We start from the raw sequence: 26,226 nt of genomic DNA, 5'->3' as shown, positions 1-26,226 counted from the left end.
AGCTCTCGGCCAGCCAGCCGCTGCATGACTGTTCTTAGGCTTAGGACGGAAGGTCCCAGTAGGCACAGGATGCCCAGCTTTAAAGCTGAGATCATGTTCAGTATGCCAGGAGAACTTTCCTGACTGCTTAGCAATGCACACTGAAAACATGGAGCACTCTTTCCATGAAATGCTCACATTCAGATAGAGAAGGTTCACAAACAACAGAATTCTACCATATTCTTCCCTCTGTTCAATGTCATAGCACATATGAATGCTTTAACAACATATATTGGCCATTCTATGCCACAGACTTCTATTATCTTTGTATATTCTGAATTATTTAATTCTTCTTTCTCTGTGAAAATGGGTGCATGGCAATCACATCGACTAAGCCATTCCCTAGTCATCTAGTCCTGAGCAGTGACCAGATACTCTAAGCATGTCCTAAGAGCTCAGATACACACAGATAATAAAATGAATATCACAAAAGTATAATTGGCACAGAATAGACATTCAAACATTTCACTTAAAAAATTATTTCAAACATTAACATTATGAAATCATTGAGAAAAATTTAACTGGTTTTCAGCATTTCAAAAATTAAAACACTGCCAGGTTGTGGTGGCACACACATTTATTCCCAGCACTCAGGAGGCAGAGGCAAGCAGACCTATGTGTGTTCCAGGTCAGTGAGTTCTAGGACAGCCAAGGCTAACAGTGAAACCCTGCCTCGAAAAATAAATACAAAAAAGTTAAAACACTAATACCCCACGCCTTTATGGCTATACCAGTGCTACTCCATAAATGAAACCTATTGTCTTTGGTCTGTAACATAATGTTCAAGATGAGGGGTAGAGAAGTAGTGCTCAAAAGCTATTTGTTCAGTTTTATCACAATAGTGGAGAAAGAAATATATCCACATCTATCTATGAGTTTATTTAGTGGAGGTCTATTTTACAACATTTTAATAGGCACAGTAAATGAAAATAAAGCCCTGGCTGACTAACCCTTGCCCGAGTCTACAACACCAGGTCCAGCACACTTCACTGTGAGGCTGTCACCTCTCACAACTGCAAGATAAATCCTTCTGCCCCAAACTTAAAAACAAGTTCAGACACTTACTTGGTGCCTTCAAGTGTAAGTCTAATCCTCCCCATGGAACCATTACCATAAACACTTTGAAATACATGAAATAATACATCCAAAGGTCCTTGAACTGGTCATCAACCAGATCAGTGAATTGTGTTTAAGTTAAAAAAGGTGTGGCCATCTCTGGAGCAGAAATGGCAGCCCGCCATGGCCGGCTAAGGCCAGGCTACAGGGCAGGTGCAGGGACGTGCGTACTTCTCACAGGTGGCTGCCCCTCGCCTGTCTCTCGCTCCTCTTCCTCCTCCTCCTCAGCTCTGCCGTCCTTTTCAGTCCTTCCTACTTCTGTGAGGACAAATGCAGAGGAGGAACAGTCATTTCTGTAGAATTAGTAACAGCTCATTATTCACACTTTTTTGGTCACTATTCAGCTACCAAACATTTTTCAAAATAAAGAATATGAGAGCACAAACTGAGAAGTTAAAAACCAAGTTCACATTCAAATTGTGTTTATCCCTAATAAGCTCAACATGAAAAATAATATGTAGCACTTAAAGCCAACAATTTTACTTAATTTTCCATCACCAGTAACAATTATTATAAAGAATTCAGACTACTTTCAATTATTAAAACTAAACCAGAGGCGGCAGGGTAACTCAAGAGGGTAAAAGCACATGCCAGGGAGCCTGACAACCAACTCCCAGGACTTCCAAGGCTGAAGGAGAGAACTGACTCCCAAGTTACTCTCTGACCTACAAGGCTCACCCACCACCTTACAATAGATAAATAAATGTAATGACTAGTGCAATCGTTAAGACTATTAAATAATGACATACTTAATGTACTTGTAAATTCTACACAACACAACTATTTCCTATGCTGAATAACCACTTTTCAGATCCGCCTACTAGACACGTGGCACTTAAGACATGCACCGAGTTTTAGTATAGATCACAAGGATTGGAGTGTATGCCATTGTGTCACAGAAAGAATGCTGTTAAGAAAAAAATGTCAACAGATTCTTTCTAGGAGGTAGAACGTTTTGTTCAAACATTCTAGAGACCGAACAAACTGCCCTTTGGGAAGATTTAGAGAGATTTATGTGTCCTTTGCTACATAAGTAATTTGAAGTTAGCCTAGGCTACAAGAGACCTATCTCAAACTATTAACAAAACAAGTAGAAAAAAATACGACTGTCATTAAAAATTGAAGAACTAATGTGTCCTAATACATCTGGAGACAAGGTGTTGCCTATTGTTAAATAACAAATGACACTTTCTCGATGATTAAAGTCATACTTTCTTTTTCTGGGAAAGTTGAGGCACATCTTACTGTCTTACCCTATCTCCTTACTGTCTTGCTTCAGTATGCATCTCATCACAGACACATTTTTAGCTGCTGTTCCATCCTTCCTCACTTTCAGAACTACATTTCCAAAGCTAGCACTTTGTTTCTTCTCCTAAGTCTTCAGCTTACTTGAATTTGGATTTCCACCTTGCTAGACTCCATCCTGGCTATTCTCAAACATCATGTGGACAGTGGCTCTTAACCTTCACAGATCCTCATGCTGTGCTGACCCCAACCATGAAATTATTTTCATCGTTACTTTGTAACTGTAATTTTGCTACTGTTATGAATCATAATGTAAATATCTGTGTTTTCTTATGATCTTAGGCAAACCCTGTGAAAGGATCATTAACTCCCAAAGGAGTTGAAATCCAGAAGTTGAGAACCAATGATGCAGAAGATAGTTATTTGTACCTTTGTATTAAGGTCAAGCTTTGAAAATGTCTGGAGAAGTTAGATTTTTCTGCAGGCTACATTATCCTGGTGTATTTTTATAAGATTGAAAAAAAAATCTCTATTTACTGACCTTCTGTATTGCTTACATATGAAATTACCTGTTACTTCCTCTGGGTTTTGTTGTGGTTGATTATTTTTTTCTTTTTTTTTCTAATGGGTATATTGTTTGAGGTAGCCTGTAAGACTTTGTTTTGCTTTAAATACCCTTATGGATTCAATCCAAAGCAAGACTGCTTGGCAAACTATGACCTATGACCCATCTGAGCTTTGTACCATTTAGCTGGGACAGAGGCAAGCCTGTTTGTTTACATGTTGCATACAATATTGTTCTTTCTGCATTGGGCAGCAATAAGTGTTTGTATGATACTGCATACTCTTTGGTCATTAAAGGTATTACTTGTCAGGAAGACAGTAAATGCTTTATTTGAGCTTTTTCTCAAAGGTTTTGGGGTTAGCAGAACTTGTTACCTATCTCTAGTGATCTTACTACTACTGTCTGTGTTGACAGACTAGAGCTAAGTTCATGGAAGATATAACTGTGAAAACTTGACGAGAAGGCGGTACTTGAGAAGCCCAGAGGCATCAGACCAGGCTCGCCATGCATAAGGCTAGGTTCTGCAAGTACAGCAGAGCTACGAAGCTTTGTGTTTGGATGGTGGGCTTAGAAATCCCTGACACTGCCTGAAATGATAGTTTATATAAGTTGTTTCTGTACAATGGCCTTCGATGACTATTTTGTGTTGGAAGAGGCTTCCTTGGGGCTAGAGAGATGATGGATGGCTTAATGCTGAAAATTCATTTGCTGCTCTTGCAGAGGATCAAAGCTGGGTTACCAGCACCCACATGGTAGTTCACAACTACCAGCTCTGGAAATTCAGCACTTGTTTCTGGCTCTGTAGCTGCCTACATGCATGTTCACTTACACACACACACACACACACACACACCTTAAACTCCTTGGCCCTCCCTTTTCTCCCCTTGTGACATCACACCTAGCTGCTTTCTATGTCACTCCAGGATTACTAACATCATTAAATAAACAGATCATTAAAGCAAAAAAATACTTAATCAGCTAACCTGGAGAACGTGTCTTCTCTTGTGATATAACTTCAGACTCATCTTTTCCACATGAAATATCCTCTTCATCAGAGAGGACCAAAAAGGCTTCTTTTGGCAAATTCTCACTACTTTCTTGTTTTGATGGAGAGCCAAAAGAACCCTCCATTTTCTCTTCCAAATCTTGACTTGTCTCAACCGGAAGGAGGGAAGTCTTTGAAAAGCACGTGAGTTCCTCCTCTTCTGCGGGTGCAAGTTTTTCCAGAATAGGAATGATCTCATCTGTTTCCATGGAGTCTGTGTTGTCTAAGACAGTCTCCTTATCTTCTGTGGCTTTGTCAATGACAGCTTCTACAAGTTCTGTAGGACTCTGATGCCCATCCTTTTCACTTTGGTCAACTTCCATACTGCTGGAGATGGCCTCTTCTCTAAGAGCAAGCTCAGCAACGGGCTCTTCCTCTGCCTTCTTCCTATTTTCTGGAGGTAGGTCAGAACAAATAATTGCACTGTGTGTGTCTGGACTTTCTTCCTTCTCACCAACATTACTGTTCACTTTCTCTCCCTCATCACATGAGTCTTTACTTTGAATTTGGTCTAAGTTTTCATCATCTGCATTTTTTTCCGAACAGTCATCATTGTTATTGCTACTCTGCTCTGACTTGTCAGTTTCAGGACTTGGTTCACAAACTGGCACTGAACTTGGTTTAAAAGTATCAGTGGCTGATTCCACAGTCAGCTCACCAGGAGCCAGCTCACCACAAGCCAGTCTGCTACAGGCAGGACCACCAGAGGACTCATCACTAGAAGGCAGGGCATCAGAAGGCAAATCCCCAGAGGGGCCACAATCATCAGAAGAGGGTTCCCCAGAGGCCAGTTCAGAAGATGCCACTGCACCAACACCTGGTTCATCTGAAACCATTTCACCTGAAACTGCTTCACCAGACAAAAGTTCTTCGGACAGTGGTTCACTTGAAACTGCTTCATCAGACATTGGTTCACCAGACAGTGGTTCAGAGGCAAGGTCACCAGAGGCAGGTTCTTCAGAAGCAGTATCTGCAGAGGTGGGATCACTATGGGTGGGATCATGGGAGGAGGGATCACTAGAGGGGGACTCCTCACAGGGAGAGTCACCAGTGGCTGGTACTTCAACAGCCAGCTCTCCTGTGGTCAGATCACCAGAGGCTGGGGTGCCAGAAGCTGGGGTACCAGAGGCTGGGGTGCCAGAAGTTGGGGTGCCGGAGGCTGGGGTACTAGAGGCTGGGGTGCCAGAGGCTGGCTCAGTGGCTGGTTTAGACACAAGCTCAGAAGTTACACTAGGAGACAAAGAGCCACTGTTTGAATCCTCTTCTTGCTTATTTTTTACACTAGCACTGGGGACACAAGGTGTCTCTTTCAACTCTGTTTTACTTTCTTCAGACTCAAAACAAATCCCCTCAATGCCATTCACTTCTGTCTCTTGAAGACAATCTCTATTTTCCAAAGGTGACGTGGGCTCCAAATCTCCGTTCCCATGGTTCCCATTCAGGAGCTTCACGTCTGTTTTTAGCAGCTCCTCCTTCACTTTGTACACGGCTTCGAGCTGCTGCCGGTCACTCACTCTCATTGTCTTCCGAGCCTTGAAGACTTTTTTCTGAGGTTCTTCTATACTATCCATTTTGAATCTTTAAACACAAGAAAAAGGATTTTAATAATTGAGACAAAAGTCATTTAATTACAAGTTAACTGAAAATTACAGTAACAGTTTAGATCATGTAATTTGAAACAATGATAAATCTCAATCCTTGCTATGACTTAGTTTTCATAGTTACCAGATTTACATAGCAGAAAATTGAGAGATAACATGGTGTACATCAGAACATCAGTTGCTAGGAAAATGAAGAGGAAAAGGAGCTAGTTTTTTCCAAACAGGAGTTAAAATTTCAGAGGAGCAGCCAGATGGTAGTGGCGCACACCTTTAATCCCAGCACTCCACTCCAAAGGCAGAGGCAGGCAGATCTCTGTGAGTTTAAGGCCAGCCTGGTCTACACAGGGAGTTCCCAGGCAGTCAGGACTATAAAGAGAAACCCTGTGTGTATGTGTGTTGGGGGGGGGGGGGGAATCCAGACATGCTTCAGGAGCATGAAAAAGCATGTGAAGAAAATGGGTGCTGGGAACCAAACCTGAGTCATCTTCCAAAACGGCAAGGGCAGGTGCTGGGCTGCTAGGCCATTTCTCCAGCTTGATTTGGAGGTTTGGAGAAAATGGGAAAGAACTAAAGAGTAATAGAAATGCTCTAACATTCATTGTGGTGATAGCTCTGAATCTACTGAAAACCCACTAATTGTACATTTTTGTAGATGAATTATATATGTTAGATCTCAATAAATATAAATATAAAAGAGTAAAAAGTACATATATTGTAGTGTGCCCTCTTTTTTGGTCAATTGTGTTAGAATCCTAACAAATCTGTTTACCAAAGAATGAACTTTTGTCCTTGTTAATTGCTCCTGTTTTGCATCTACTTTGTAGTTTTGCTGGTTTCTTCTCTAATATCATCTATTTGACTTTTTGGGTGGGTTTAATTTGAATCTGATGATCTATTGTTTCAGTAGCTATGATAAAATAGTCTTTGACACAATGCACTTGGGAAGACAGGGTTTGTTTTGAAACAGCTCAGCAGTACAGCCCATCATGCAGATCAAGGCAGCAGGAGGTGGATGTGGTTGGCCACTTGGCATCCTTAGTCAGAAAAGGATTAATTCTGGTATACTCCCCACTTTTTCCTCTATGGGGCCAAGACTCAGCCCAGGGAAGGCATAGACTCACAGTGAGTGGGTCTTTCTACCTCATTAACCTAATCACTATAACCCACCCAAGACACCATATCTCAGGTGAATCTAGATCACAAGTGACAATGGAGACTAACCACTGTACCATCTTTTTCTTTATGGTTCAAGTTTAACCACAAATCTTCAATTAAAGTTCATCTTTCATAATGTATGCACAGAAAGCCATTAATTACTAAGTATCTTTAACCGAATCTCATGTTTTTTTAAAGATTTATTTTTATGTGAATGTACAACCTATCTATGTGCATCCCATGCATTCAAAGCATCCAGAAGTAGCAGGATCCCCAGAACTGAGGTTACAGACAACTGTGAGCCACCATGAGAACACTGGGAACCAAACCGGGGTCTTCTGCAAGAGCAACTACTCTTAACTACTAAGCTACCATTCCAGCCCGACTCTCACATTTTGATATCATATTATCATTTTTTTTTCTGCTAAAATGTTTTCTAATTTCCATAATTCATTCTTCTTTTCTCTACAAATGACTGAGCAGTATATTTAACAGGCAACACTAATTACCAGGAAAAGACCATTATAAAATCCACACTCAAAAGCCATGGGCAAGTCAGGAATCACCCTTGTGTACTCAAGGCCACAAAAGTACCTAGTGATTTTTCCTTAAAATGAGTGAGACTGTGGTACCAGATTGTGACTGCTTAATTGTAGATGAGTATACAGTTATCAGGATGGGCTCCACTGCAAAGCAATCAATGCCTTCAGACAACAGCAGGCACAGCACAAAACCACCTTATGACAAGAGCTATGCTATCACAAGCCAAAAAATTAGAAGCTAGCAGACATGCCTGGACAAATGCTTCCTCAGGGCCTTCACGAGATATGCCTTAACAGCTTCTAGCCTGTAAAACTAAGATAATATATCTGTGTGTGTGTGTGTGTGTGTGTGTGTGTGTGTGTGTGTGTGAGAGAGAGAGAGAGAGAGAGAGAGAAAGAGTGTGATTTACCACACAATGGTGAGAGTAAATGAGGAATCACCTCAGCAGACATAGAATATCATTAGACAATATTCAATATTAGCTTATAATTAAAAATAAGACATTTTTAAAAGGGGAATTTGCTTATATAAAGGTTTTCAAGGTGTAGATGCTACATTTAATGGTGAAATAAGATTTAAACAGTAAGGGGGGGCAGGAATTCCGCACCAGCACTTCTATGTAAACACAAACATCTCTGCTTGGCACGTGAGGCCCCGGATACGGGCCTCAGCACCATCAAAAGGGGAGTAGAGCATTGCCAGCAGCAGCAAAGACAGATGAGAGAGGGAGGGGGAGGGGAGGAGAAAAGCGACATCAAGCACAGTGGAATAAGATGCACAGACATGTCGGACATGCATGCATGCACAGGGCACACACATGCACATGCATGCACACACATGCACATGAGATATCTGTCACCCAATCAAGAGTGTGGCTACTTCTTTAAACCCCACAAAACAGTTAAATTACACTACATCGAACCACATTCTAACACCGTCACTAATATAACTTGTCTACAAGAATAAGTCAACCGAAGCTGTGAGTAACAAATGTCTTTCAATAATAAGTCTGACCTATTTGTCAGAGACCAATGTGGCTCTCAAGGATATAGCCTTTTGTTAAAGAATGTCTAGATTGTGTTACACTCTACATTCATTTTCTGAATTTAATAATTTAAACATTTCTTAGTTTTATTTAAAGAACTCCTTAGAAAAGTTATCTTTCAACTATATAGAAATCTTTCAAACAAAATCACCACTGGCGCTATTTTAAGGATAAAGTTTCTTCTTCCTCATCCACTTCAAAGTCATGTTACATATACATTTTATTGTATAGAACATATAAAAGTTTGGCCTACTTTTTGGTGCGGGAGTTAGAGCCCAAGGCTTTCTTGTGCATGCTAATCATTGCTGTGCATTGATGAACTCTATCTCAGACAAGACAAGCTTGGTACTCACCTTGCTGACCATAAACATATTAAATAGAGTTTGGATACCCCTTACATATGTTCAAATACTGAAGCCCCATTCCTTTTAGACTTTGAAATATCCATTTTCAGATACTCTATGCATAACTAAGTTGTCATTACTAACATTAAAATTAAACATCTTGCAAAAGATGTCATAGCTTTTCATAATGCCAGTAAGAACCAAACACTGCTGAGAGCTTTGAGTGTGAGGCTCACTTCTCCCAGGTAGGAAACCGAATGTGAGGGAGGTGGCCCAACACTCCAGTCTCTGTTTAAAGTATCTTAAAGGAAGTGCATCTACCATTCAGGCTTTGCTGAGAATTAAACGATCTGGTTAATTAGTTAATTAATTAAGCCAGGCAAAGTGGAGTACATTGGTAAGCCTAGCACATGGGAGGCCGAGGCAGGAGGATCACCACAAGTCTGAGGCCATCATGAGTTACACAGTCAGCTCCACCCATACAAAACTAAAGGCACTTAGAATGTCCCAAGTGCTCAACATCATTATCCTTGCTTGCCTATTTATTCTGGGTATTTTGAGGCATAACTTTCAGAGTCTGAAACAAATTAAATAGCAGTAAGGTGGGGGGAGGAGGGACTAGAAAAATCCAGTTTAAATAACAATTAATGTTAAACCATCTCCACCAAAAAAGCCACTAACTTCAATAATACTAACCAACAGTGTTGCCAGAAGACAATAGGTAACTACCTTCCTTACCCACAAGGGAGCAGACTACAGCTATTTACAGAACTTTCATAGTATAACAAAAGACAAGCAAAGCAGTAAGTAGCATGAACAACCAGTTCAAACCAGTCCAGCTATATCCGTGCAAGCCAATCAACAATCTGCCTTGAGAAATCTATTTTGCATAAGCAAAGCTCAGTAGGAACAATAGAATACATGAGAGAAGGGGTGTTCAGTGCAAATAAGGCTCCATGCAGCATGAGGAGAGGGCCTTTGTGAAGCCCACAGTGAGCACCGGCATCTGGCCAGTCTAAAATGAACACTCCTCTTCAAGGCAGCCACACTAGCCTCAGAACATCCACACTGTAACTCATTTACAGGAAAAACGTGTCTGCCATATCTACAAACAACTGCATGTTGTGATGGATAGTTTCTTTAATGAAAAAGAAGAGTTTAAAAATAGGATACGTTAAGCCCTTGCTTATTCAGATCCAAGATCGCTGGAGAAATGTTATCAACATTTTTTTTCTATAGAAATCCGTATGTGAACAGCCAGAGAAATATGTCTCTATGGCTTGCAATTTCTTCTCAATTTTTGATAAATTCTTTTCAGTGAGAGACCAATGAGCCTCTTCTTTAAGTGAGAACATTTTTTCTCCCCTCCACCCACTCTTTCACTTCCTTTCTAACAAGAGATCACAGCCATGAAACAAAGGGAAGCTGTTTTATCTTATAATCTTCCTGCTCAAAAACTCAAGAATGTAAATGGCTGTTCCAGAGCCACACACAAATTCACCCAATCAGCAGCCAGCATTCTGATTTCTGCCCAGCAACAGGAGACAGATAATAAGGTCAGAGAAACCTAGCTAACAAGACCCCATCTGAAATACTGCAGTGTGGTTCTTTGTCTGAAATAATAATCTAGAACACAGATTTCGTGTCTTAAATCCATGATATGTATTAAACATACAACACACATAAATAAGTGGATAAGATTTACATCTCTTGTGCTACTTTTTCTTGTCCTAGTCAATGATCATAAATGTTTCTAAAATATAACTTCCTTCTTAGAAATCAGTTAAACAGGGACAACACATAAAAATGTCGTTTCTACACAATGAGTCAGAACCTATAAAATTCAAATATAATAGTTTTGTATTTATACAACAATTATAAATAAAACCCATCAAAATATTAAATACAAATAATTAAGATGATTTCTCATACCATTGCACCTACCATTACCACTACGCATTTCCAAATCCAGAACTCAAAACAGTATTCTGGACCATGAGAGGGTGACAAACTGCTGGGTCGCCTACTGCATGAAACTGACCTGGATTAATTCACATAACAAAAATCAAAACAATCTTATTCTTGGTGATTTAAGTGGTAGAAATATATTTTTACGACAATAAGCACAATTAACTGGCTTTCACAGTGGTTACAAAAAGACCACGTAAGCTCAACTTTTGAATTATAAAGTAATTCTACAGGGTTTTTTATTAAATATTAAAAACAGAAAATCTGTGATCAGTTTCTTGTTTCCCTCAAATCCACTATCAGCTAATCATCATTTTCCCCTTTCCTTACGGGTGAACCTTGCAATTTTTCAAACATACCCAAGAGGGAGCTTGCTGCAGCCATAATTTTAGTTTATGTGATCTCCCCATAAGAGAAATAAATCAATAGCTGCTTCCGTGCTTCAGTCCTGTGAGGGAACTGAAATCCAATCCCTGATTGGCCCCACGTAAAGCCAATCGGAGAACAGTATCCCAAACCTTACCCAGCAACAAGGGAAGCAGATGTGGAGAGAGTGCTCTACTAAGAATTACAGGCACTGTGAAAGTCAAGGGCAACAAGAAAATTGAAACCTATTGCAACTATAATCTCAAATGCTTTATTTAGAGTAACAGGTATCTACAGTAAGTACTGCTTGGTTTTTTTAGTGTTTTTCCTCCATTTTATTTAAACTAGGGTCTAGACAGTATGTAATGTCTTCTTAAAAAGTCATAAATTACTGATTCAAAACACATACAGAATCTCCATGCTAATTCAAACTGATATTATGTAATAAAGGATACATAAAAATAAAATCCACACAAAAAAAAAAACTTAGAACATGAAGCAAAATCACGTAAGCCCAACACTCATCTGTGACAAACATTCAATCATGTCCAGGCTGCTGGAACATTATTAATACTTTTCCAAGTAACCAGATGCTGAAAATCATGGGTTTTTTAAGATTTATTTTCATTTTTTATTTATGTGCATGTATTGTGCCTGTGTGTTGGCTACCTGTGTGCAGATGCTGTCAAAGGCCAGAAGAGGGCATCAGACGCCCATCCCTGAGCTTCAGTTACAGGCTCTTGGGAACTGAACTCTGGAAGAACAAGTGTTCTTAACCACTGAGCCATCTCTCCAGCCCCTGAAAACTGAAAATGTTTTCTCCATTTTTTTTTTCCTTAGATGGCTTAATAAAATCACCTCAACAAGCCTGACTACTAAAGGCGGACTCCTAGACATCATTTTACTCGTGACCTGTGATTTCTAACCTATTTGCCAGGAAGCCACATCCCTAAACCCTTAGAAGAGCAGCTCATTTATAACCTGGACTTAATGGCTCAAGCCTGTAATCACAGAACTAGACACAGGAGGGGAAGACGCTGAGAGACTGTCTCCAAAGCAAAAACAAATCTAGTAGGGCCAGTGTGGTGGTACACGCCTTTAATCCCAGGACTAAGGGGACAGAGACAGGTGAGAAAGAGTCCCTGTGAGTTCCAGGACAGTTTGGGCTCTGGAGAGCGCCAAGAACCAGGGCTACAAAAAGAGATGTCTCAAACCACCAAAACAGGGAACATCAATGTAACTTGACCAGGGAAGGTGCTTGCCACTGATCTTGATGACCTGAATTGGGCCCTGGGGCCCAGAGAGGAAGGAGAGAATGATTCCCACAAGTTGTCCTCCGACCTCCACTCATGTGGACGAACCCACAATTGCACACCAAACAAACAAACATGTACCATAAACTAGACAAAACCTTCATTTCTCAGTTGAGAGCACTAGTTTTTGCACCACTTGAGAACTTGCAGTATTCATTGATGAAAACAGGACCATAAAGAAAACCAGTATTCTACAATAAATGCTAACAACCCTTCTCACTGAACATTTTTTTAATCTTAAAAACAAGGTGATGCCTTGTCGTTTTGTCTAAAATTCATTATCTTTCTGTAACTTTAGCTTAACCCCTTTAATTGGATCATACTTCTAACATTATTTAAAAAAACAAAAAGGGCTAGAAAAATGGCTTAGTGGCTAAGAATACTGGCTGCTCTTCCAAAGGATCCAGGTTCAATTCCCAGCACCTATCACCATGCTGATTCACAATTTTTCTGTAACTCCAAGGGAACCAACACCCTCTTCTGGCCTCTCTGGGCACCAGGCACACATGGGGTACAGAGATGTATATGTAAGGAAAACACATATATGCATACAATTAATATTTTTTTTTTAACAACTACAAAGAAACTGAGTGTTAGTTCATACTTTATTTTAGGGAGTTTAGGTTTCTACGTGATTAAGAATTTTGCTGTGAGTTTTGCGTTTGAGAAAAACAGTACATGCAAACTAACACCAACACACTCACATAAGCCTGCTCCTCTTCTTCCTTATCCTAAATAGGACAATGTTCTGTAACACATTCATCCCGAAAGACATGAAATACACCAGGTAAGAGCAAAGCAACAACAGCACTGAGGACTAAGGTCTAACAGTCTTTTACTCATTAAACTGTCTTGTACCAGGATAACCAGGAAGTCTGAAATGAAACAAATGTTCTCTGAGCCTAATCAAAACATTACATATAATTAAACCTGGCAAATTTCATGAGATGCATTTACTTTAACTTCCTGTGGTTTTATCACATCTTACCTGCATTCATAAGCACCCTGCTACCATTTCCTATTCCACCACTATTTAAAGGCATTATTATAAAAATAAATATCTTCAATTCTAATACTTGCATTTATATTGTTTAATGAAGCACTTTGGTATATACCATATCTCTAGTATAAGATTTTTAGTTTAAGGCATATCTTATTAATCCAAAACTTTGATATCAGAAAACATCTTAAATATGTCAATGCTATGATGTGCTTCTGAAGCCATTCACAAAATAATGGAAAACAGAATGCCCTTAGTGAACATATACCACATTATATATGTTTGGGATATATAATAAATACCAACTAAGGAAAAGTACATACATAAAACTGACACCTACAATAATTATTAAATAAAAAAAAAATCTGTTCTCTTAGAAAGCAAAGGTAGAAATCTAGAACATTTTAGCAGCTAAGCTAGCATGCTCACATATTTGCACCTAAGTAATAAAATGTACCACTTACTCAATGTCTGAGCGTCAAAGGAAACCACCTTTAGACTCACACCTGACAGGAGGCATTTTCCAGCCTTAAAGAAGCTTGCATCGACAGTGTGATTTCCCCTTTAAGAGAAACCTACACTTACTACCAAGTGATGACAGGAAGCCTCTTTGAAATAACAAATAAGCAGACCCAAAGGAGCCCCTTGCAGCCATCTTACCAGTGCTTTGACAGAAACAGACACTGAAATACAATTTGCATAGTCACTGTGGTTGGCTACTGAAAGCAGAGCCATGTAACCAATCAGGAAGTTAGAACTTGGGCAAGCCTAAGAGAAAATTTAAATAGACCTGGCAACAGCCTAAAAATAGAAACAATATGCTAGTATGACTCCTAGAAGAGATGTGAGCCTAGGAGCAAAAATTGCTAGCTGAAATACCTTATTTTCTTGAAGACAGAGTCTGGCATTTTAATACCTAACATTAATGTGACACCTATTCTTATTAGATCCCAGTTACAGAAAAATGAATGCTACATTAAATAAAGGGATCACAGCCAAGTAACATTCCACTGTCTGTATTATTTTATTTATGTACATGTGTGCTTTTGTGTGCATGTATGTAAACTCACATACTGAGTCTCCCTTTTCCAGAACAACGAGACACTTGAATCACAATTCTAATAAATTCTAAGCTTTCAAAAAAAAAAAAAAAAATCCAAATATCTGAATAACACTGCATTTTTCTAGCACTTTTTGTAGAATTATTTGAAAATGTGATTTGTTGATTTTTAAAAGCCTGTTTGTTGTGTACTAAAAACACAAACTGAATAAAAGCATACCTCTAAGTAAAATAAGGATTTGCCTTTTTCAATTTTTTTAAACACTAACTTTTGTTTAATATACATAACAGTGTATCTTATACACATTAGGCATCAATAATTATTTTCTCAATAAATTACTAGCAACAAGGGGAAATTTTATCTTACTGTTTATGGCAAACACAATATATCTGAACATAAATAATCTGTACAAAATTTCTATTTCTAATTTTTAATTGGTTTCAAGTGGGATGGAGATGTTGTTTAAAAGTTCTCCATTGTCCTGATGTGAGACACATTTCTTCACTCTGACCTTGCAACCTAATGGTTCTTAGCTGGTGTGTGCCTTTTTCTCTGTGTATTACTCATTTACTCCAGAGACAATTCTCCTGAAGGTGGCAATCTGCAGTGTAATGTAACAACCGGAAGAAGCCTATGAAGATGGGGACCTGGCTCAGAATAAAGAGAGCTCACCGAGCATGCGTGGGGGTGGGGGCACACAGAAGATAATGAAGAAAAGTACAAAGTGGAAGAAAAGGCCAAAAAGGCAAAACAAAAAGCAAAAGGAACCCCAGTTGCACTTTAAGTTATAGCTGCTGAAATCGAAGGCCGGCTAACTTGTCAGGTTCTGTTAAAACAAGCACTTGGTTTTGGGTTGTTTGGTTTTTTTTTTTTTTTTTTTTTTTTGTTTGTTTGTTTTTTTGTCTGTTTCTGATTTTGTTCTTGTGGTGGTGGGGATCAAACACAGACCATTTTAAATAGTAAAAGATCCAGTAAACACATAATGAAGGTTAAACCTACCTTCTTCTTAATAACACAATGGCTAAATTTTAAAATGGAGTTTTAGCAAGCATATAATTACTCTTATTTTAAACAGTTTACATAAACTAAAGTAAAGCTATTTTAATGTTATAGTATTTGTTGGCTATCTTAAGAAAAAGGATTAAAATGAAAATCATGTCTATTGTATCAACACTATTCTCCTCACAAAAGCAAGCAGTATAAATTAACCTGTGAGCTACCACTAATTAGAGGGTTTTTCCTCACTGATGTAAAAATTTCCTTGATAAACCTAGATCATTAATATAACTTTATATACAAGACTTAATATTTCTATTTCTCTTCATTATATTTAGAGTAGTTAAGCCTGTATTTTACTATTTTACTTATATTTCGTCAGTTTTACTTTGAGAAAACCAAGAAAGCATGGAATCTCAAGCATTATTTAAAACAGCCAAACAATATCAACCCACATTTGTGAAGAACTGCATAATCAAGGTACCTTAAAACAAGCAACAAAGCAAAACAACTACAACACCCTAGAAAGGCTTCCATAGCGCTGAGGTCAGGTGGGGTCATAAGCACTCCGCCTCCCTCCCCTCCCAAGCCTCACTCATCAGAAGCACATGTGGGCAGAGAGAGGGCTAAGGCACCACAAAACCAACACCCTGATAGATCCAAGTTCGGAGAGAAAGGCGAATGCCTCTGGGCCAGTGACTGCCTCCTCCTCCCCAGCACAGCACATGCTCATCATCAGCCTCTTGCAGATCTATTAGAATGGTTTCCACAACTCTTCGGCCAATGCTGTCTGTTAACCACATCTTTCATCTTTACTCTGTTAGAGTGCTTCACAAGAGGTCCACTTTTACAGAGCAGATCTCTAGTGAGAAGACAAAACTACCTTAACATTCTAAAATTTCTGGCCAACATTCCTTAGAAGCTGGGCGTTACAGGTTGAGTGGCCAGAGAAGGTGATCTTGAGTTCATGGGTCTCCTGCCTCCATCTCCCAGTACAGGGACTAAAAGTGCAAGCCACTATACCTAGCTCCACTCAATATACTATTATTGAACACTTTTTTGTTTTTGTTTTGCTTTGTTTGAGACAGGGTTTCTCTGTGTAGCAGCCCTGGTTGTCATGGAACTCACTCCATAGACACCAGGCTGGCCTCAAACTCACAGATCAGCCAGCCTGCTGCTGAGTGCTGACACCACAGCTTGGCTACTGAACGCTTTTTAAAAGACATATTTTAAAGAAATAATGTAATTAAGCATATAAGCATATAAAATACAACAGGAAATGTTATAAATGGATTATAAATTGTGTGTATATGAAATACAGTAGTGCAGCATACCTTATGAGTCTTTTTCTACATGCATGCATGAGCACCAAATTTAGGAGTACTCTAGCTTTCATGCTTTTACTATAGTATTAAAACCTAACTATCAGAAGATTCTAGCAGCTGGAGAGATGGCTCTGTAGTTAAGAACTCTTGCTACTGTTCAGAGGACCCAGGTTCATTTCCCAGCACCCACACCAGGCAACTCAGAGCAGTATTTGTAACTCCAGCGTCAGATGCTCCAAATGGTCCATACTAACTAGCTCCTGACACCCTCCCCCCATACTCTCAATGCACATACCCACATGGACAATTACAAAATAGATGTTTCCAATCTTTTAAGAGATCCACTTTAAGGGTTTGGAGAGATGGACTGGTGGTTCTTACAAGGACCAGACTTTGGTTCCCAGCACCAACATCTCTCAGCTCACAACTGCTGCTAACTCCAGCTCCATAGAATCCAAAGCCTATTCCAGGCTCCAAAAACACCCACAAGCATACACAAACACTAGAGTGCATGCACACACACAAATAAAATCCTTTAAAATAAATGACTTTAAATGTTTAATTACAGACATGAACTTACAAAACCTTTATTGTCTTCCTGATAAATTTAATTTTTATAAGCCAGCTTTCTAAAGACTACATTTAAAACAATTATTTTAGCCCACAAATCCAAAAAGAATATGAATTTCTTTCCAATCCCATTTTAAATTGCACTTCTGCTCATAACCCTATTTATAATTCAGTCATAGACAAAGACTTCACAAGTAGTTGCTAAGCAACAGCAGCATGCTCGGTTTGGGCCTATTGGAAATCTGGCTGTCTGCCACATTAAAGGATTTAACTGAGCCTAGAGCCTCCAGAATATAAAAAAGCAGACAAGGAGGAGGAGAAGAAGAAGAAAGGGGAACAGAAAGAGACAGAAAGGGAAGAGGAAGAGGTGGAAAAATGAGGAGGAGGGGTAGAGAAGGGGGAGGGAATCTCCCAACGACATACAGTATGATCTACAACAAGCCAAGCACCTAGCAACATATTCGGGTATTTCTGAAAACTTACAATTACAAGCTCCTCTTCTAGCAAACAAAGCAACTGCAACAGCTCGGTAGCCTCTGAGCACACTCGCGAGAACAATGTATGGGACTACGGATTACATCAGATCTTTAAGGACTGGAGAAAACCATCTACATTGCCCTCAAATTTCTTTATCTCTGTCTGGCTAACAATTAAAGGATAATGCTTCCACACTAACCCACACTATGTTTCTCTTTTAACACTGTAACAACTTAAATTTAGGAAATGTAGTACCAACCCAAAACAATTAAAAACCACAGCTGCCATTTCTTAATAAAACAGAGAAGGCATTAAGTATTTCAACTCATTCATTTATACAAATTAACACTGATAAGACTAAAACATAGCAACATCAAGATCACTGCTTAAGCAAACAAGAGTCATTTCAAGCAGGAATCTCCATACTTGAAGCAGAAGGAACAGTGTGACGATACATTCACTATTGTAGAAACCCTAACTCATCAGGAAGATCAGGCTCAAATGCCTGAAGATACAGTAAGGAAAACATCAAGGAAAAGTAAAACTGTATACATACAAAACATTTTTAAATATGTGACTGACATATTATTTAAGACATGACTCAATGTAGAAAAATACATCAATCTTCCTTTTAAAAAACTATCAAAAGAAATTCTAATTAAAGCTTCACCTACATAATTTTTGTATCATAACAGAAATTTTAAGATTAATATGTAAAACAAAAATGCTTTATAAAAATTGGGGAAATTTTAAGAATTAAGAATAAGTCTTCCCAACAGCTGACCTGAACAAGGGGGAGCTCACAACCCCAGTCTGATAGCTGGGAAACCAGCATAGATAGGAACGACCCAGATACCCTGAATGTGGGTGTTACTTAGGAGGACTGGGCAGTCTATGGGACCTCTGTAATGAATCAGTATTTATCCTTAGTATAAGAATGGACATTGGGAGCCCATTCCACACAGAGGGATACTCTCTCAGCCTTGATACATGGGGGAGGGGAGGCTTAGGCCCTGCTCCAAATGATGTGACAGACTTTGAAGATTCCCCCATGGAAGGCCTCACCCTCCCTGGGGAACAAAGGAGGATGGGGGTTGGGGAGGTGTAAGGGAGGAGGGGAGGGTGAGGGAACCGGAATTGACATGTAAAACAGGCTTGTTTCAAATTTAAATTAAAAAATATTATCATTTTTAAAAAATCCTCAGGAATAATGGGAAAAAAAAAAAGAAAGAAATCCACAAAGAAAGAACCACCTTCAAGTTTACACATAATCTTACAAGAGTCTTATAGTAACAATATAAAAGGTAAATTATTTCTGTTCTTTTAAATAAAATCTAGTCAGGAGAAAGAGTTTCAGCAGATGATATGACATCTCCTTTAATAAAGCTTTAGAATTACTATTCAGAAAAGTCTTCCCACCAAATACAAAAGCTTATTGACTAACAATTATTGCTTAAAAGTAAAAATGTAAAAGAATAGTTGTCCAAAACAAAAATAAACAAGGACATAGCTTCTCAAATAAATTATTAAAAATAACCAAATTAGATATGAGTACAACACCAAACAGGTTATATATAAAACAATGGACAATCCCATGGTATAAAATGTAAATTAAACAAAAATTCTGAGGACCATTTGGGATACAGGAATTGCTACAAATGATTCAGAAAAACAGAAACAGAAAATTCAAATAAGAAAATATTTCAATTTTACTACTGTACACTACTTCTGTTCAGCATTAATATTCACAGTTGTATTGTAATCACAGTGTTAGAATTAACCAGTATCATTTATGCGGGCAAATAGGCATTATCCCTGACGCTCATATCTCAGGTGCTCTGGCCTCACTATCTTAGGATATGCCCAAATGTTAAAAAGGAACAACAGAATACACAACTACACTGTAACAAACAAAACGGGGATTGGGGGGAGACCACTAAGAAAATCGCTTTCAAAAATAATGGCGCATCTAAACTAACATTAGACAGTTTTTTAAAATGTAGTTAATATTTTTAAGGGCATGATGAAACCTCTGAGAAGTTCTATGTCAAAAACTGCACTAGCTGCTCTTCCAGAGGACCCAGGTTCAAGTCCCAGCACCCACAACTGTCTATAATTCTAGATCCAAGTGATCTGAAATTCTTAGACCAATGCACTTAAAATAAGATTCAATTGATTTTTAAAATACACCACAAAAGTCAGTAATTCATCACACAACTCCTGGACCAGATTTGCCCATGAATATGGGCACTGCCCCTTCCTGGCTGGCCCCATTACCTGTTTAAGGCAGGTTCTGTGTCTGTATCCTCCTGTGTGATGCTAGTACTATAATAAAGTCTCTGGACAAATATCTGATATCACAAGCAGTCAGTATTCTCCTGTTGTTATAACACTACACTGACAAACACAAAATTCTGAATACATATATGGTCACCCAAGTAATATATCATAAAAATCTAGAAGGGCAAATGCTAAATCTGTTAAAGCACTTGAGAAGAGACAAAAGAATATACACATAGATTTTTCACGTACACCAGACACGTCTCTTTGATCTTCAGGTGGAAACACACTGAATCATCTGTGTTTCACTGCTAATCCTATTCCACTACTGTCTTCCACTCTGGTACTAAGTAAGGGGGCGGGGAGGTTAGTGTGGATGACTGCAGCTTGGGTAGCTACATATGCTGAGACAGATTCACAGGGCATCCCATGGGCAGTAAACACCGCTTCCCAGTTGGTAAAGCACTTCCCCTACAAGCATACGGACCAACAGTTGAATCCTCAGAACTTACACGTAAAAAGCCAGGTAAAAAGCCAGGCGTAGAAGCACACATCTATAACCCTTGTGCTGGACAGGTAGAGAAAGAGGGGAGATTCAGGCTAAAGGAGAGACTCTATCTCAAAAACTACAGTGGAATGTGATCAAGGAAGATATCCAACATCGTTCTCCAGACTCCACAAACACATTCCCAAAACATTAATGAATAAATAAGTACACTGAAGAATGCAGATGAAGGGGCTAGAGGAATCAGCTAGAGCATGGGCAGCTGTTCCAGAGGATGAGGGCTCAATTCCAATCACCCATATGGTGGCTAACAACTTTGTAATGCAGCTCCAAGGGAACCCAACACCCTCTTCTGGCCTCCACGGGCGTGTGCACACACACACACACAACATTGAATAATTACAAAAACAGTACAAATGAATTTAGGCTGGAAGGGTGGCTCAGCAGTTAAAAGTGCATGCTATATTTTCAGAGGACCTGAGTTTGGTCTCCAGCTCACAACCGCATGTAACAGAAGCTTAGTGAGAATCTGATGCTGCTGCGGTCCACAGGTACCTCCTCTCAGGTAGATACAACCCATCCATACACATAACAAACATAAAACTAGTAAAATCACATATATTTAAGAAGAAAGTTAATCTTAAATCTTAGAAGTTAAAAATGAGAGCCAAGTGAGTACAAGTGAAATGGTCTGGTTAATCAGCACCCAGAATTTATGTTCCGCAAAGGACAGGCAAAGGCTAGTAAATATCATTTTCACTCTAGAGTATTGGGGGTTTATCCAGGAAAAAGGCAAGAAGAAAAAAAAAAAAAACTTTCAGAGCTAAATAAAGGACTACTAAATACTGAAAATCAAAACAAGCAAAATAAAGCAGAGATACTCAGCATAAGATTTCATAAGCCCAGCAAGGAAAGGCTAAGAACTTAAGAGTTTGAAGTGGCAATTAAACTGACATTGGACTTGCCATCAGTAATTGTAAACACTAAAAGAAAACACCACCCTCAAAGTCCAAGGGAAAAGGGTTTTTTGTTTTTCCTGGTAGTTGCCTAAACCATCAATTAACAAGGATACAAAAATAATCTAAGCAAAGACTGCTTTATTGCAAGCATAAAATGGCAAAAATCTAAGAACAAAATCAGGTAAGGTAAACATCAATGTTCCAAACAAATCCGCTCATAGGCAAGATGAAATAACTGCAGGTTCATCTTTAAAATAAATATTCAGAACTAAAATTAAATCCCAAAGTTCACAGGGATGGGACACAAACTATGCAGAAGAGATGAAGAAAGTAGCAAGACAGAAAACATCACACAAAGAGAGAGCTGGATTTCAAGTTATCAAAAATCATTTTTAAACCGTCATATAGGTACTCCTAAGAGACATATCTTATAATAAAGCAATATAGAAGATATGAATAAAAAATGCTGACCCAAAATTAGAGGAACACATAAATAAATGCTATGTATAACATATTTTAGAAGATCCGAAGTGAAACTCAGGATTTGCAGCCGAGACCCACTCTAAGGAGGGAAGGGGCAGCCACCCCACATGTGCATGTCAGACACACTTAAAGTAATGTACTTCGAGTGGTGCCAAACATGACAGGGCTCAGCCACTCAGGAGGAAACAATACATCCACAAGCGGAGACACTTCTTCCTAAACTCTATAGCTGCAATAAAAAAATCTTTCTGTTAGCAACCCAGAGCATATGCTAATATGGCCAAAATGTAAAATTCTTATAAATATACCCAACAAATATAAACAGTGGCTTCACATGTGGTAGTACAATTTTTATAAATTCAGTAACAAAGAACCCACACATAATAAGATTAAATTATAAATATGTATATATATGTATGTATACACACATGCCAGCAGAGTAAGAGGAAGATTATCTCTCTATAAATTAAAAAAAAAAAAAACTCAAGTTAAGGAGGCAATTTTTAAAAAGAATAACAGCAGCAGGCCTGCTCTACAGAGTTCCTGGACAGTATGGGCTATGTACAGAGACCACCTGGTCTCTAAATGAATAGACAAACAAGTGAATGAATGAATGAATGAATGAATGAATGTATTGGTGTACTTAATAAAGACTCTGTCACTAATTGATAAGATGGACCTCTTTAACAAAAAAAGATAATGTTAATTGCACTAATTTTAAAAAGTACATTTAATTGTACTGACCAAAACAACAACAAACCACTAATAAAGTCAGAAAGCTATACTGCCAATACAGCAGCAATTCAATACAGCAGAAGCAGAGACCATGAAAGGAACTCAACCACAGCTGTCAAATAATGTAAAATAAAGGAGGGAAATTTAGCAAGCAAAATTCACAGAAAGCATAAAAATAACAGAAATGTGAAAGACACAAATATTAAGAAAAGCTACTTTTCTCAAATATTCGAGTATTTAAGTATAGATCATCAATGGAGCACCAGGAAAGGCTCAATGGTTGTATTTTATTATAAACTCTGGGCTTTCCCAATCTCATGATCTGTGTTTAATTCCCAAACCCCACCTAAGTGAAAGGGAAACACTGGTTCGCAAAAGTCGTCCTTGGACCTCCACACAAATAACTAAAGAAACGCAAAAAGTGAAAGAAAGAAAGAAAGAAAGAAAGAAAGAAAGAAAGAAAGAAAGAAAGAAAAGGTTGGGTGGGTTACTGCACACCTTTAATCCCAGTACTTGAATGACAGGTCAGCCTGGTCTACTGAGTGAGTTCCAGGACAGCCAGGGCTGCACAGAGAAACCCTGTCTCAACAAAAGCCTAAATAAATACATAATAAACAAACAAACTTAGAATCTTCAACAGCACAAAATGGCTACCAAAAACAAAGTTAGAACACAGAACAGAGATAGAAAGTCCTGAAGAAGGTACATTTTTAGGGTAGTAGGTTGCCTGCACATCAGAGACCATCTTTTAATACCTTATAAAACAAAAATCAGGATACCCATCCTAAAGAATAATCTGAAACAACGTGTGTGAGGAAAAATTGTGGAAAATTAAGATGATTTAGCCTAGGAAATAGAAGTTATTTTAATGGCGTTAGGAATACACAGGCATGGGGAATGATATGCAACAGCCAACTTTGTCTCAAGGAGCATTGATCCTTGGCATGCCTGCCTGCTCATAAGGACTGAAGAGGGACTGCTTTCTAACCCTGCAGGCTGGCCATTAGGATGCTGATGCAGAAGCAGGAGGATCCATCCCGACAGGAAAACAAGTCCTGTGCAGAAAGCAATGCTCCAAGTACACCAGTGTGGCTCAGCACTTCTACAGTGTACTAAATCATCATCATCTAAGAGGAAATTCTGCTTCGGTTTTGTTTGGCTTACAACATATATGAAAATGTAAGTTTCTGTACTTTATAAAGACTTATACACTGGAACAATATTAATAAGCAAAACTGTGGAAAGGCAACAGTGAACAGTCTACACTTGTGAAACACAGCTCTACTCTATCATAGCTAGCTCTTAAAACACATACCCGTGTAGTAATAGTGGCCGGTTACCTTTCAGAAGCTAGAAAACTGGAAACCCCACCTAGTAACACTCTACCGCTGCCGGGAAAGCCTAGTGCTTATCTTCTAGAGAGGAAGACAAAGAAAACAATGGTCTGCGGTAGCATTTTCCCTCCATTTCCCTTAGATTACATCACCACTTTGCACTTTATCCTACATATACCTATTCCTCAGACATAATGACATCAATTGGAAATACCACACTTCTGGCCATGACATTAATAAACACACACACATGTGAATTCCTTCACAAACATATGCCTTTCTGTCTTTATAGAAATTATAAAATCCTCTACTATACATAGTTATTTTTGTTTCAGTGGGATGTGTATTTCAGGTGTACAACACAAGAATAACAATGCCTGTGTACCAATACCCAACTTATGAAATGAAGTGTTAGATGTACTGGAATTCCTAATTAACACATGTTAAAATTGTGATAAATTGAAGTATTTGGAAATAAAATTATTACAAAACTGGAATGAAAAACCTGGTCCTGTTATCTCTGTATAAACACATCAGAAGTCAAATGTGACCTCAGAAGCAGTCTGATCTGCAATGCTGAATTCCATGTTAAATGTACACTAAAACTTTACAGTCAGTAGAGAATGTCCTTTTCCCTCATACCCCAGGTGGTGTTGGTCCAACTGAGAACACGGTAACTGGCTATCATGAAGAAAGACCTAAAACTGATGCACATGTAGTATGAACATACTATACACATGAGTAATAGCCACACTTATTAGTTTATCTCAATTCAAATGTGAAGGGATTTTGTAAAGATGACATCTCTTTAAAACAACAAATCCAAATATGAGTCTCAAAAACCTCCTGAATATTAGCATTAATAATCTACCAATCCTGTTATCACTGGAGCTGAGAACAACAAAAACCTGCCTAAAGGCAAACAGACAGAAACAGTACCTGGGGTAGGGGTGGCTCAGAAAATGGACCTGAGTCTCTTACCTGAGGGCAGCTTGATACTGCACAGACTTCCTCTTCTTCTAAGCCAGTGTAAACTTTAAAATCTAATGAGATTCTAGGTTAGCCTTGAGTCTAAATTTATTTGAGTCAAACTCATTTAAAGAGAAAAATGGGACTACAACACAATAGTTGGATACATGTTATATTCCTTTCGATGTTTCACAGCTGTTGTGCAGTTTATGCAGCAAACATCCATTAACCATAAAGCCAAAACCTGCCATCCAATCTATCAGTGACGCTCAGAGAACACAAGAGTTTATCTTCAAAATGACTGCTGCCAGTGAAAATGCCTAGCATCCAAATTCTTTGTGCTGCTTTTCCATGCTGTCAACTGTGGGTCTGCAGCAACTGCAGGCACTTAAGCACCTCCCACCTATCACCAATAGTATCAGTGGGCACAGTGTCTAAGACCAAAGCGTACAGTTTAAAAAGCTCACAGTTGCTCTTGTACCCATGCTCACTGTCAACCCTGGAGGTGTCATTACTGTAACACTAATGCTTCAACTCTGTTCTATCAATCCGCCTCAAGGCTGAATTCTCACACATTCCCAAGAGCAAGTCCATGACACAGATTACTTGCTGCCACTGCACAGCCAGACTGCAGTCCCAGCTAGCTGGCGCCAGGAAGGACAATTTACATAAAGCAGCCCTGTCTTCCAGAGCAAACTACCGAGGAGTACTGGTGGGAAAACCATCCCCATCCCTTCCCCAACAGTCACTACCTGGGTCTACAAGACATCTAGCTAGCTATTCACTAAAATAGTTAATTTCCAAGGAATCAAATAAAAGCATCTTGTAACTTCTGTGTAACTGAAATTCAACTGCTGCCACATGAAACAATTTAAATCCCCAAAGAATTTTTAAATCCTTAGCTTACTTGTTTCACAGACTAAAAAGTAAAATTTAACATTTGCTAATTTTACATTCATTAAAAACTATAAATTATAACTCATTAAATACAAGCTATTTTCATTCTAATATGAGTAAATATAAATTTCCTTAAGCAAACTTGCTCTTAAAAACAGACAACTCATCAAATACAATGCACATACTCAGGTACCATTGTTGATAATCAAATAATTCAACATATTTACTAACGCCAATTAACATTACTAAAGCATGTTCTTCCTATCAAACATGGACACATTAGGCTACAA

General features: G+C 38.6%; 1 protein-coding gene across 6 annotated transcripts in view; it reads right to left on the bottom strand.

The window, feature by feature from the left end:
• Atf7ip (activating transcription factor 7 interacting protein) overlaps window positions 1-26,226 on the bottom strand; it is a 76,662-nt gene that overhangs the window by 30,321 nt on the left and 20,115 nt on the right. For all 6 annotated transcript variants that reach the window (XM_051173147.1, XM_051173148.1, XM_051173145.1 and 3 more), the window contains exons 2-3: window positions 3,949-5,588; window positions 1,327-1,413 (exon numbers count right to left, since the gene is read on the bottom strand). In XM_051173147.1, coding sequence (XP_051029104.1) covers window positions 1,327-1,413; window positions 3,949-5,581 — 1,720 coding nt within the window. In that variant the 5' untranslated portion in view covers window positions 5,582-5,588. The remainder of the gene's footprint in view (window positions 1-1,326; window positions 1,414-3,948; window positions 5,589-26,226) is intronic.

The sequence above is a fragment of the Phodopus roborovskii genome, unplaced genomic scaffold (assembly GCF_943737965.1).
Source record: "Phodopus roborovskii unplaced genomic scaffold, PHOROB, whole genome shotgun sequence".
Classification (NCBI taxonomy): domain Eukaryota; kingdom Metazoa; phylum Chordata; class Mammalia; order Rodentia; family Cricetidae; genus Phodopus; species Phodopus roborovskii.
This window is presented reverse-complemented; position numbering and strand designations above follow the sequence as displayed.